At 41.5% G+C, this 13,657-nt stretch overlaps 1 protein-coding gene and 1 long non-coding RNA gene across 3 annotated transcripts in view; one reads left to right on the top strand and one right to left on the bottom strand.

Annotated features, from left to right (window-relative positions):
• Positions 1-645: 645 nt before the first annotated feature.
• LOC105515160 lies at positions 646-8,500 on the bottom strand. Its single transcript, XR_001002273.1, has 4 exons — positions 8,308-8,500; positions 4,121-4,212; positions 3,743-3,793; positions 646-2,658 (listed from the first exon to the last, which is right to left on the bottom strand). It is a non-coding gene; the product is annotated as an uncharacterized LOC105515160 (long non-coding RNA).
• Positions 8,001-13,657, top strand: part of FRY (furry homolog (Drosophila)) — a 272,464-nt gene continuing 266,807 nt past the window's right edge. For both annotated transcript variants that reach the window (XM_011946910.1, XM_011946909.1), the window contains exon 1: positions 8,001-8,722. In XM_011946910.1, coding sequence (XP_011802300.1) covers positions 8,653-8,722 — 70 coding nt within the window. In that variant the 5' untranslated portion in view covers positions 8,001-8,652. The remainder of the gene's footprint in view (positions 8,723-13,657) is intronic.

Genomic DNA, 13,657 nt, shown 5'->3' with positions numbered 1-13,657 from the left:
TTTAGTAGATAAATAACACGTCCAAGGTCATAGGATCAGGGTCAAAATAAAAAGCAGAATCACGAGTTTCCTAATTCCCAGCCCTTCAACCTTTGCTAGTAGGTAACTATAAACATGGTCCTACCTAGAAAGCAAAAACATTTTAGCATCTAGAAGGAAAAAAATGTAAAATTTAAGTAGCATGCACTAAAAAAGCTATCCAAAATTTCTAATTTTCCTCAACTTCATTGATTTGAAATTATAAGTTTTAATTATTATGTACAGTAAATGGTATCTTGAGGAAAAGTTGATCTTTCCCTTATAACTTAAACTCTGATATTTATTTTTGTGTGTCAAATTGGGAACACTGGTGGGAATATTCACTCTAGCCCTAAAAGGTATTTAATTTTTATCACCAAATAATAGGAATATCACCCAATAACTTCATACAACTATGAGAATGCTGTATTTTTTTGTTTTGCCTGATTATCGTTCGTACAGAGAAGAACCAACATTTTCTTAGTTCTCCTGTAGATGGCAAATCTAAAGGGTGATGATGACTGATATAAATATAAGTGTTTTTTATACTGTGAAGCATTATGTGTCTGCATTTCTGGTAAATAATAATATGCAAAGCTAATGCCATTTTATTTATTTATTTTTTTTGAGACAGAGTCTTGCTCTGTCACCCAGGCTGGAGTGCAGTGGCTCTATCTCAGCCTACTGCAACCTCCTCCGCCCCCGGATTCAAGCAGTGCTTCTGCCTCAGCCTTCCGAGTAGCTGGGATTACAGGCACCCGCCACCACACCCAGCTGATTTTTGTATTTTTAGTAGAGGTAGGGTTTCACCATGTTGGTCAGGCTGGTCTTGAACTCCTGACCTCAGGTGATCCACCCGCCTCAGCCTCCCTAAGTGCTGGGATTGCAGGCGTGAGCCACCGTGCCCAGCCGCAAATGCCATTTTTTGCTTCTTCAGAAAGGACTTAATATTTTATAATTATGTATTAATAGTTGGCTTCTATTTTAGCCAGTTATATTTGACCTGCTTGTATCTGAACGTAAATAATTTCTCAGGTTGCTGGTGGTATTCAAAAATAGGATAATAAAGTTATCATTAGTGTTGTATGCTTTCATGCTAAGGGGCAGTGGGGGAAATGCCATGTTTTCTCTTTGCATACATGTCTTTAAATACATTAAATACTAAGTGTGCTTATGACCTTATTCTGCAGAAATTGAGGTTGAATCTTTATGTGTACAAAATATGTATGAACCACAGCATCTCCTGGTTTTGGCTACAGGTTAATAATATCCAAATATGCAGACCCTACTTTGAGAGGTTGATGAGAAGACTAAATTAGGTAAATTCTGAGATGATACTAGCCTAACCGGAACCTCTACTCAAATGGAAGTTTACCCTGGGCACCAAACATTGGAAGCACTAAAATGTTAAGTAATAGTGTTTGTATGTGCATGTATTTAGACTTTCTTCACCTTTCCAAAACTTCCAGCCTTGTGGGCAGATCTGCTTTATCTTCGTAGCCAGCAGAGGTGGATGGGGACGGGGGTCTGTCTATGATTGGCAGGTTCTCTCTCTTCTCCTTCTTTCTCTTCTCTTTTCCTAACCTGACTGTGGAGTTAAAGAGGAATTTTGCGCTGCGTATTCTGGGTTCATTTCTCGCTACAGATTTGCTACATAACAGTTATCATCTGCCTAGGCACTCATGTAATCCTCATAACAGATTTGTGTAACAAGGCACTAGTTTACAGACGAGGAAAATGAGGCCATGAGATGCTCAACAACTTTGCCAGCAGTACAGCTTCTATATGATAGAGCATGGTCTGGTCTACAATGTCACTTCCCTTCTAATTAATATCCTTTGATTATTATTTGTTGTTGTTGTTGCTGTTGTTTTTGAGACAGAGTTACACTCTTGTTGTCCAGGCTGAAGTGCAATGGCATGATCTCAGCAACCTCTGCCTCCTGGGTTCAAGCGATTCTCCTGCCTCAGCCTCCTGAGTAGCTGGGATTACGGGTGCCCACCACCATGCCCAGCTAATTTTTGTATTTTTAGTAGAGACAGGGTTTCACTATGTTGGCCAGGCTAGTCTTGAACTCCTGCCCACCTCAGCCTCTGAAAGTGCTGGGATTACAGCCGTGAGCCACCGCACCTGGCCTGAATATTTGTTCTTGAAGTCACCATTCAGTTGTCTGAGGCAGGGTCAGGGGAGAGGCTCAGTTTTCCTTTCACTAGTGTGCAGGCCCGGGTTAACTGGTGCCCTAGTTCTAATTCATTCTAATGATGTCTCAGTGCCAGTTTTAGAGAAGTGCCCAGCAGGTGCCCAGTCGGTGTGCCCTTTGTTCAGCTTTGTCTGTGTATGCCCTCTGATATACAGCCCAGCCCCAGGCCCCAATATTAGGCCTCAATAAATACCATTCTTTTACCCCACTCTAGACCTATCAAAACACCTTGGGTGACAATGGACATAAGGAGGGGGCCTTCCATGTGCAGAGCAGAAAGCAGAGTAAATTCCAGGCTTTGTCTCCTCCACTCCCTGCTGCCGCTTCTCAGGGTCTTTTATTGTCTTCTGCTTAAACCCTTCAGGGGCTTCCCATTGTGCTAGACTTCCTATTGCTTTGTCTTGGCTCTGGGTTCCTTATAAAACCCCTTCGCAGGGGAGCTGAGTAGGGAAGAAGAAATGAGTTCTGCTGCTATGTTTCAATGAAAACAATTTTGGAAGACATGATTTTTCTTGTTTATGTTTGAATCTGGACAACAACAAGCTTTGCTATAATGAAGTTCTATTGCATTCAAAAAATTTAAATGTATTTCAATTCATTGAAAAAAATTGCAGTGGATAGTAATGGAGTACATGTTTTTCAAAACTTGCTGAATCTATTTTTGTGGAGATTTATCTATGTGGGTTGGAGTTTTTTAAGGGAATGATTATTGTGTTGGATGCTTACCACATGGACATTGTGTGGCATCATTTCATATTTTTTCTCTAATATTTCTTAGGATAGGCTAGATCTGTCCAAATTGTTCATCAAAAATACGTCAAAAGAGAAGTTTGTTATTTATCTCAACACTTTGTCCTTTAGATTATCTCTAAAAGCCCTCTTATTCTACTGTTTAAAGAAAAACAAAACCCTTTTTCCATACTTGTCACCATTGATTGTAACTGTTGTCTTTGTATCTCAATTCAGGGGATGCTTAATTTGGTTTGGGACTGTTCTTAAGATACAATGTATAATAGTGGGAATATAATGTAGTTCATGCTTTTTTGGAAGTTGAGGCTGCTGATCAAAAATTGATAAAGCAATTATTATCTTGCATTTAGTGATTTCCTTTGTTTCCTCAGGATGCTAGTGAAACATTTCTTTTCTGCCTAACACATTCTGTTCATGAATGTACATGTCACTCTGTGACAGTAATTACACATGTGTACCCACGTGCATCCGTCTACAAGGAAAGGGGGTGGATTCCAATCCTAACCCGATCAACTCAATCAGATGGTTTAAAATCATTAGGTAATGGCTCTTGATGTTGGCATGCATCCAGGCTGTTTGCAAGGCTTTGTTTTCACATTTTTTGAATGCCACACAATTTAGCCTCAAAAAATTGTCCAAAATGCTTTTTAAAAAAGTAAATTAAGTATGAATTAAAACAAAAAAAATTGCATTTCTTACACATTTTTTTTTTCACAGGCAGCAGATAACAGGCAGGCATGACAAGCAACATATGTTTAGTGCATGAGGACTTACGGTGTGCTATGGAAATGTAGGGAACACAAAGCTGAGTAAGACGCGGGTCTTCTGGAGGAAGAGACAGGACAGATGGTTATAATCGGGATCAAGGCAGGAGGAGAGTAAATGCCATAGATTGTGAGATATAATCCCTGTATCCTTTACCACTCTCATCCCACTCTGCTACACACGGCTTGCTAGGACATAGGTACACAGGTGACCAGTGGGTCACTTCTTTCTTCTGACCACCTACCTCCTTCCCACTGACCACCCAGAGCTACCACCAGCCCATGTGGTATCTTGATGGAAAAAAATAGGCACCCCTTCCTCTGAATTGCGTCCTGGACTGATGCAGACCCATGCCAGGGTAGAAGCAGCCCATTGCCACTTCTATGCCTGCCAAATTGGAGAGTGGAGTTCAGACTGGATTTTCATCGTCAATCACCCCACCTCCACTCTAGGTCAGGCATCCTTGTAGAGATCACAGCCTGTATAATGAATCAAATTAATGTGAAAAATAAAGGCATTCTTCTCTCGGTTTCTCGGAATTGGATACAGCCCCCAGGGAATACGTCACCCAGGCTAAAGCCAGGCAGGAAGGCAGTGAATAGGCTGGGAGAGTCAATGGGACCTGAAGCACCTCTGCTATATTAAGGAGTACCTTAGCATCTCTTCCTGAACTTTTTTTTTTTTTTGAGATGGAGTCTTGCTCTGTTGCCCAGGCTGGAGTACAGTGTCACAATCTAGGCTCACTGCAACCTCTGCCTCCCAGGTTCAAGTGATTCTCCTGCCTCAGCCTCCTGGGTAGCTGGGATTACAGGCGGGTGCCACCACGCCAAGCTAATTTTTGTATTTTTAGTAAAGACGGCATTTTGCCATGTTGGCCAGGCTGGTCCTGAACTCCTGACCTCAAGTGATCTACCCGCCTTGACTTTCCAAAGTGTTGGGATTACAGGCATGAGCCACTGTGCCCAGCTTCTTCCTGAACTTTCTATGAAGAACTTGGTAAGCATGATTCTCACCTTGCTTGTGATTAAAAAAATAATAACAAAGTTACGATAAATGTCTCAGGGTCTAAAATAGACCTAAATTTTACCAGCCGTATGAGTTTGACCTTATTTTATGCCTCCTTAAGCCTCAATTTTCTCATCTGTAAATGGGACTAATAACAGTATTTACTTCATAGGTTTGAGGTGAGGATTAAATATAAAAATACATGTATTTTTAAGTACACTATTTATATTCAGCAGATGTAGATGGTGTCATTTAGTGTCATCACTTGTGTCAGGCCACTTTCCGACTTTTTCCCACTCTTTTTTTTTTTTGAGGTGGAGTATCGCTTTGTCGCCCAAGCTGGAATGCAGTGGCGTGATCTCAGCTCACTGCAAGCTCTGCCTCCTGGGTTCACACCATTCTCCTGCCTCAGCCTCCCAAGTAGCTGGGACTACAGGCGCCCGCCACCTCGCCCGGCTAATTTTTTCGTATTTTTAGTAGAGATGGGATTTCACTGTGTTAGCCAGGATGAACTTGCTCTCCTGACCTCGTGATCCGCCCGCCTCGGCCTCCCACAGTGCTGGGATTACAGGCATGAGCCACTGCGCCCGACCTTTTTCTCACTCTTTGATAACATTTTCTGAGGCCTTCCACTTTTCCTGTATTACTATTATCTTTCACTCAGCCCCCAATATCTATGTCTGATTCCATGCTTGACGATTCATTGTATGTTCTCCTAAAATTTTTAAGGAAGGATCCCTCTGTTTTACAGATATGAAAGCTGAGATAGCTTTAGGTCCTCTTAAATCATAACTGAAGTCACTAGCAAGCCAGGAACACATTCAGATTTTACTGTTGTATTTTAAAGTACCTCTGTCCAGGTGCCTCTTCTGACTACTTTTTTTAAGCGCCCCAGAGAGAGAGGAGACAAAAGGATAAATGTTTCAACTCAGCTTGCAGCAGGTGTCATTCTGTTTGATTTGCAGGCCTTTCAACAAAACAAAAGCCCTTTTCTGTTCTTTTACAGTATATGCCCTCTCTAAAGGTACTCAAATGAAAAAAAAAAGCGTACACTGGACAAGATTTCAGGTTCTAAGAGACAGAAACTGGGCTCTTAGTTGCTGATTCACTCTTCACAGTGAAAGCCAGATGCCATTGAAAACATTATTTTCTAAGTAGCATTTACATTTTTATGATAGTTTCCCTTGAAATATATATGAGTGGCATTCTCAGCAAGTTAGTATGTTTGTAGCAGTTAAATAGTGAAAACTTATATATTTAAGTATTGAAAACTTTAAAAAGCCAGTTAAATTTTTTAGAAAATAAAGTCAACAGAGAGAATCTCTATGTATTTGAGTAGCAATATACAATAGCATGTTTGCTTATTGCAACTGATTTTAAATGTCTCCAACTTGCTCTTCCCAAATAGTTACCACTGGTGTTCAAAAGTAATATATCTTTTAAACCACATAAAGAGTAAAGGAAAAAAAGTGTTTAGCTTTTTTTAAAAAGAATTCTATTCTAGAGTCACAAAGGATTCATAGTAAGAATGAATGGGCTGGGAGCAGTGGCTCATGCCTATACATTGGGAGACCAAGGCAGGCGGATCACCTGAGGTAAGGAGTTCAAGACCACTCTGGCCAACAGTGTGAAACCTCATCTCTACTAAAAATACAAAAATTAGCCAGGCATGGTGGTGCATGCTTGTCACCCCAGCTACTTGGAAGGCTGAGGCAGGAGAATCGCTTGAACCCAGGAGGCAGAGGTTGCAGTGAACCGAGATTGCACCACTGCATTCCAGCCTGGGCGACAGAGTGAGACTGTCTCAAAAAAAAAAAAAAAAAAAAAAAAAAAAACCAATATGGCTAAAATGTAATGAAGTGCTAACTATGGGCAAAATACTATGCTGAGCCCCTCTCATATATAGTGCTATTTATTGTTTCCAGCAACTGTAGGAAGAAAGTACAACCCCATTTTACAGATGAGGAAATGAAGGCTTAGCAAAGTTAATAACTTACTTTGGGGCTCAAAGCTAATGAGCGCTGGTGCCAGGAGCCAACATGGGGCCCTGCCTTGAGAGCCCGTGCCATCATTAATCTCAGGGTACTGTGTAGCCTACCGGTTCGTTCATTGTCATCTGAGTCTTGAGGAAGCACCAGATCAGATGGGCGTAGGTATGAAATTTATTTTCAGATATAATAATTGTTTCAAGGTAAAACCTTTGGGTCTTATTTTACCTCGAATGCATACATTCAAAGTACAAGTGATAAAATCAGCTCAGCAACTTGAGTATGCACATGAATTAAAAAGAAGTCAATCTGATGAGAGATTTCATCAGAATAAAGTGTATAAGTGGAGCTGGAAATCTGAGTGATTGAGTGCTTGCCATTTGGGTAAGTGTAATGAGTTTGAAAAACTGATTAAATTGATAAAGTATCTTAGGGCCTTTCAGGACATAGTTCTAAAAGTTTTATTTAGTGTTGAATTTTTTAAATATTTTTAAGACAAAAATAAAAGTACATTGTAGTCTTTCCCTTCCATTTCTAAAATGAACTGTTAATCTAGGAAGTCCTGTTTGTGTGTTGATTTGGGGAGTTTGCCCAACATTGCTGTGTTAAATACTGATTAACATGGTTTATTACTTTTTTGTTGTTTTTTAGAAAACATTAATCATGAATGTACTGGGACTTGGGAAGGATCCTGTGGTTTATGAGATAGTTGGCTAAATCCCACCTCCTCCAACATAACCTGTCATTATTAGAATGCAGTACTCTGATTTAATCCCCTGGTCAGGCTAAATGGTAATGTGAAACAAAGCTAACCAATATCAGGACACCTAATATCAAGAATTCGTGAAATCAAAAGCCATTGTAAAGCAAGGAATCTAATGCTTTGCTTCTTGTCCTTTTCATACAAATAAAATAAATAAGCTTCACTGGGCTTGGTGAGTCTTAGAAATGAGAGGTTTGAGAATAAGATTCATTGTGGAATGTGTGACATTGCAAAAACAAGCCAGCTAAGCAGTTTGTACTGTTCCCTTAGAGTGCACACGTTCGGGCTCCGGTGGCCCTTGAAAAGACTGCATTTCTGGGAGGGAAAAGTACAAAATGCAGATTCCACCGTGCGTGTGGAAGGCAGGGAAGAAAAAGCCCAGACAAGCGTCCTCTTGTTGAGCCTCCTTACTGCAGGGAGGCTGACGGATGGGGTTTTTCAAACCGTCGCTGCAACCAGATGCAGGGCTGCAGCTTTGCTTACCGCAGCGTGCTGCAGTTGTGTTTATTTCAGGGACAGACACAAGGGGAAGCAGCAGCCAGAGCACACCCGGGCCGCTCACGGGAAACCTTGCTGAAGAGAGAGGATCCACCGAAGCTGGGAAAATTCCTCCGGCAGCCTAGGCGGAGGCTGAGCCGCGACTCAGGTTGAGACAGGGGCCAGGGGCAGGGGGCGGCGCTCCTGGCCCATCCCTCAGCCCTGCGGCGGCCGTGAGGGCCGGAGGCTGCCTGCATCGCGTCAGGGAGGCCGGCCTAGAAACCCTCCCTCCCAGGAGAAAGCCGATCCCAGTTCAGGTGGGGTCTTCCTCGGTTCCATACCTGACTGGAGCCGAGCTGGTGGGCGGCCGGCAGCCGGCGTTTCTGGTGATGACAGCCCCGAAATGAAAGCAGCGCGGCCGCCGCCTCCGAGGGCTGCAGGGGAATCAGCACCCAGCAAATAAGAAGCAAGTCCTGGACCCGGAGGAGGAGGAGCGGCCGAGCATCTCTCTCTGCTCGGCGGTGTCCTTTAGATGAGGACTCCCGGCTGGAGCCGGAGGTGAATCCGCAGAGCTGCCTCTCGGCGCCTGACCCCGCGCTGACATCACAACCTGTGACAGGCGCATCACGCCCGGTACCTGCTCCCGGCAGCTGCCCGTCCTCCCAGCCTCTTTGTATGCCGCAGACATGGCCAGCCAGCAGGATTCGGGCTTCTTTGAGATCAGTATCAAATATTTACTGAAATCCTGGAGTAATAGTGAGTAATAGCAAATAACCTTTTTGTTTGTTTGTTTGCTGGATGTTGCATAAGGCTGGAGAAAGAAAATCTCAACTGGACACATATGTTTGTGAGCCACGGAAGTTTTTCTTTTTTTCTTTTCTTTTCTTTCTCTCTCTTTCTTTCTTTCTTTCTCTTTCTTTCTTTCTTTCTTTCTTTCTTTCTTTTTTTGCTTCCATCTGCTGTGAAAATCAAAATGTCAGAGACTGAACTAGCTTTCCTTAAGTGCAAAGGCTGCAATGGAATTACAGTAGATTGTGTTTGATTAAATTTTCAAGTGAGGCAGCCCTTCAGACTCTGGGGGAGCTCAGGATCAGACATTCCTGGCTGCATTTCCTGCCTTGATGTTTATTTGATTTGTTCATGCTTTCTCTAAATATTTTGTGAAGTGTGATTTAATCAAAGGGGTGTGGCAGGGTTTCAGAGTACTTTGTAATTGTTTTTTTAGGGTATTGTCTGGAGAAGGAAAAGTACTTAATAGTCCAAAACCTATGACATCCTTTTTGTATATAGAGGCATCTGCAGGTTTATTTGATCTCTCCCTCGTCCATGTGGATGATGTTCTGAATGCCATTTAATATTCGAATTTTTAAAAATCCCAATGTTTGCTATAGTCCAAATAATGTACTTTTTTGAAACATAAACAAGTGAGGTTTTGACCCTAATTATTTATTAGGATAGCAGAATGTGATGGCTTCTGAAGTTCCATTTCTGACCTACATAAGGATTTTAGCAATACGCTGTTTCAAAAAGACAACCTCTAAGCCGTCGTGGATCTGGAATCAAATTAAAATGAGGCCTTCAGGTGATCAGTGATGCTTTGTATTTTCCGAACATTTTAAAAACCAAGTCTTCTCTGTTTCACTAACAGCCTTTGTAGTTGCTTTGGATAAAAGACCAGCAGGTATTACTGATCCTTTATTGTTTTAAATAAAAAATTTTTCCCATGAAAATTTTAATATTGTGTTATGTGCATACTGATTAACCTACCTGTGCTCAAAGAGCTAGTGATTGTCTCCTACACAAATGACCGGTGGCCAAGATTGTTCTTATGTAAACAAAACCTGGGCAGGAGAACCTGTGCTGTAATTGCTTTGAGGAAGAGAGCTTAAAGTACCTTCAGCCTTAAGGTATTCAGGGATGTGCATCTCTAAATGATATCCATAGAAACCATTTTTTCCAGGTCATTTTGCACCACTGTATACACTATGGGGCTTGTCTGAAGCTGTTTTTCTACAAGTGGGAAGCCATTTGGGAGTAATACTGTTGCCTAAACACTATTCTTTATTTGTCATAGCTATAAATCATTGAACTTGGATTCATTATTTGTATAATCCTTTACACTCAAGAATGAATCTTCCTTTGTCTATCTGCTCTTTGATTAATGAAAAGAATTTGATATGCAGTGTTCTTTATGGAACAGTTTTCCAATAACTGAAAAAACTCACTTTTGAGTTTGATATCAGTATGTGGTTTTTAAACATATTTGATTATTCCAAGACCAGACTGTTTTCTTCCATCCATTTTTGTCATTGCCCCATTAAATAGAAAATTATGTTGTGACAATACTGAGGCCAGTGGGATTTCTTTTGAAAATCTCTCTCCCCTTGTCTATTTTCAAATCACTCTAGATAAAGTATATATTCTCTACACCCTTCCTAAACTCCTCTCCCCACATACATACATCAGGAAATGATTCAAAATGACTGTTCATTTCTACTTTGAGAATATCTGTGATACAATTTTGAATTCTTCCAATTCATTCAGCAAATATTTATTGAATACCTACTATGTGCCACGCTGTAGGGCTACATGAGGTGAATAAGACACAGTCCCTGCCTGCTGTATTAATTTTTTTATTTCAGAGTAGTGAAGTTGGTGGCTTTCCAGCATTCTTTTGAGGGGGAGAATGTTTTTCAGTCCTTTCTTAAAAGAGGAAGAGGAAATATACTTTGTTTATGTTCTTTAAGCTTGTTACAACACTAACCTGCTTACAACCTAACCTAGCATAGTTCTCCTTGCTAAGTTTTACATATTTTGAGCAGCAAAGAGAGAAAGGAATTTGTCTGTCTAGAAAACAGAGTAGAAACAGAAGCCCTGAGGCTCAATATAGTGTAACCTTGGCTGAGAGGATGCACCATGGGGCAAGTGGCTAATTGCACCTGCATGCACCTGCATGCGCATGCCTGGCCTCACAAGTTTGAGAGGCGAGGATGTCTGCCCACATACCTGAATGGAGTCTCAGCCTCTTAATTATATGGTGGTGCTTATTTACAAAAGTGCAGCAATTAAAAAGCAATAAAACAAACTCTATAACTATGGCTGGCTGTTTTGCAAGGTGTCAGAAGAAAGGTAATTCCATAAGCGTTTCCAGGTAAAGGTTTCCATATTTTTTTTAATGGTACATTGTGGGGAAAATGTAATTACGTATGTATTAGTCCCCTCCAAAGAATTCACAAGCCAATACACAGATCAGTCACTGGCTAGTGAGATGTACTAGCTTTCATTCCATGTTCATTCTGGTACTCTCCTCTTCATTGGCACGTGTACCCTGTCAGGCTGCCCATTCATTTGAATGGAGGTGGGAATTAAAATGGCCTTGATGTCTGGAAATAACATGTCCTATGTAGACCTAAATGTGGAGGCTTTCCTATCCCCTTGGATGACTGCCCTGTTGCCCTTTCCTGCTCTTATCTAGCCCTTTCCCAGCTGTCTAGTGGTTCTCACGGCTGCAGCCCCTTGTTGATCATGGCCACAGCCTCCACATGCCCTTCTCAGTTTAACCTGGAATGCTCCAGTGGTGTCCTAACAGTCAAAGGCTGCTCCCCAGCTCCCCTTTGCCTCTGAGTGTCAGTGGTAGCCACTCAGGACCCTCTTTGAGCTCCTCGTTCATCTTCTCTCATGTTTTTCTGCTCCAACCAACCAAGCTTAATCTACTCACTCTCCTCTGTGTTTAACACGCTCCCAAATTCATGCCTGTACACCCATCAGTCTCCTAATAAGGCCACACTTACCTAGAATGTAAAAATGGCAGGGCCAAATGGGCTTGGTTCAGATCTCTTGCTCCTGCACTTGCATGGCTTGGGACAGTTAAGTAATCACCCTCTCAGTTTCCGCATCTGTAAAATGTAGGCCAAAATAATGGGTACCTCATAGGAGTAAATGAGGTATTAAGATATAAAGCACTTAGCATAATACCTAGCACATTGTAAATGCCCAATAAACATTAAATAATATTCATGTATTCTAATGCTCTCCTCCCTTCTAAATCCACTTCAAATCGGACGTAGACCATGGCTTCCCTTAGCCTTGGCATCCAAAGTGGATTATTTTATGAGTAATCAACACTTGCTACACTCTAGAGAAGAGAACTACATGAATAAATGTCAAAATTAGTTGGTTATTTTGGGCTGGTTTTTTTTTCTCCCAGATTTACTTTTTAACTTTACCCCTCGATTACTTTAACTTTCCACCTCACTTACTATTAGAATATCCCTGCTTACCCTAAGCGCATACTTTCTAGCAGCATGGGAGTTGGTCTGGGAATTTTCTTAGTGGCAGAAAGTCATGTTGGCCTCTTAGGTTTGGTATAGAACAAATTTAGAGTGGATAGTTCAAGCTATTTCCCAGGAAAGACAGGCTTGCTGTATACCACTTCATAGAGCTGGTGTGTGAGCCCCCACACTAATCTGAAATCTCTAAAGGGCTTCCTTGTGTCTCTGTCCACCCCAGGATGCCTGATGAACACACAGGGCCCAGTGAATGAAGGTATATTCAGAATCTGTTCAACACCTTGCTCTTTTCAGGGCAGTGTGAATCCTTCCTATAACATATGGCAAATCTTGCTATACACCATTGAGGGAAACTTTTGAATGCCCTTCAACTCTTTCACGTGTTTAGAATTTCATTGACAAATGAACTGCTCTGGGGAACCGAACAATCTCTCTGCAGTAGGAAGGGGTTGGTGTGCATTGTGAAATGTCTAATGTTGCTCTAGAAAAGTCTTGCATCAATTAGGAGCATCAGATTCAGCATTTTTCAGGTATGTTGTAGTGAGTTAAGTTGTAGTGGTAAGGACAGGATCTGTTCAACATAGAAATGCTGGTTAGTATGGGGTTAGCCCTGGGGCCAAAGAGAAAAGTCATGTGCAAGCGAGGATGGAAAGTATCTCAGATTCTCTGCAGAGCAGGGTTTATTGATGCCTCTTTATGTCGCAAGTGTACCTGAAGGACACTGTGAGAAAGGCTTAAGAATATCTCAAAATGAATTTTAGTTTTAACCTTTATATAGACTTAGTTGAAAGAAGTGGAAAATTAAGAAGGTTAACTGAGTTGCCTAAATCCAGCAAAGGGGTATAGATCAAGTACAGGCATATTTAATTGGGTTCTTTAAATAGAGGAAGTACCAGCACTGCTCCAGGCAATTAGAAGGAGACTTACTCCAGTGTCCCGTCCACACCCTCTCTAAGGCCATGGGGTCACTTCTGCTAAAGCAGTTTACAGCTCTAAGGAGAAGTAAAACCCCAAACCAACATCCATGCTCTCTAAATAGAAAGGATCTATCCCTGGGCTTATGATTAAGACAAATCAGAGGGATTTTTTTCCCCCATTCAAATGTGTGGACAGTTCTTGAATAACAATAACTGCCACTCCGTATCAAGTACTATGCTCCATGATTTATATAGAGGGCAACGACAAAATTGTTTTTCCAAACTGTGACACTTTTGAGAGTGAAAGTTAATAATTATGCTGAGACACTGGGTGCAAACTGGGACTGCCCTCAGCAAAGAAGGCCATATGACCACTCTGTTTATTGTCTTCACTCTTTCCAATAACCCTGTGAGTTTAAGTAGCATGCACATTTTTGATGAAAAAATAAAACGAAAAAACCCCCCAAAAAAGAAACAAACGGGAC

The sequence above is a fragment of the Colobus angolensis genome, unplaced genomic scaffold (genome assembly GCF_000951035.1).
Source record: "Colobus angolensis palliatus isolate OR3802 unplaced genomic scaffold, Cang.pa_1.0 Scaffold255, whole genome shotgun sequence".
NCBI lineage: Eukaryota > Metazoa > Chordata > Mammalia > Primates > Cercopithecidae > Colobus > Colobus angolensis.
The sequence above is the reverse complement of the archived record's forward strand: the minus strand, read 5'-3'. Positions and strand labels throughout refer to the sequence as shown.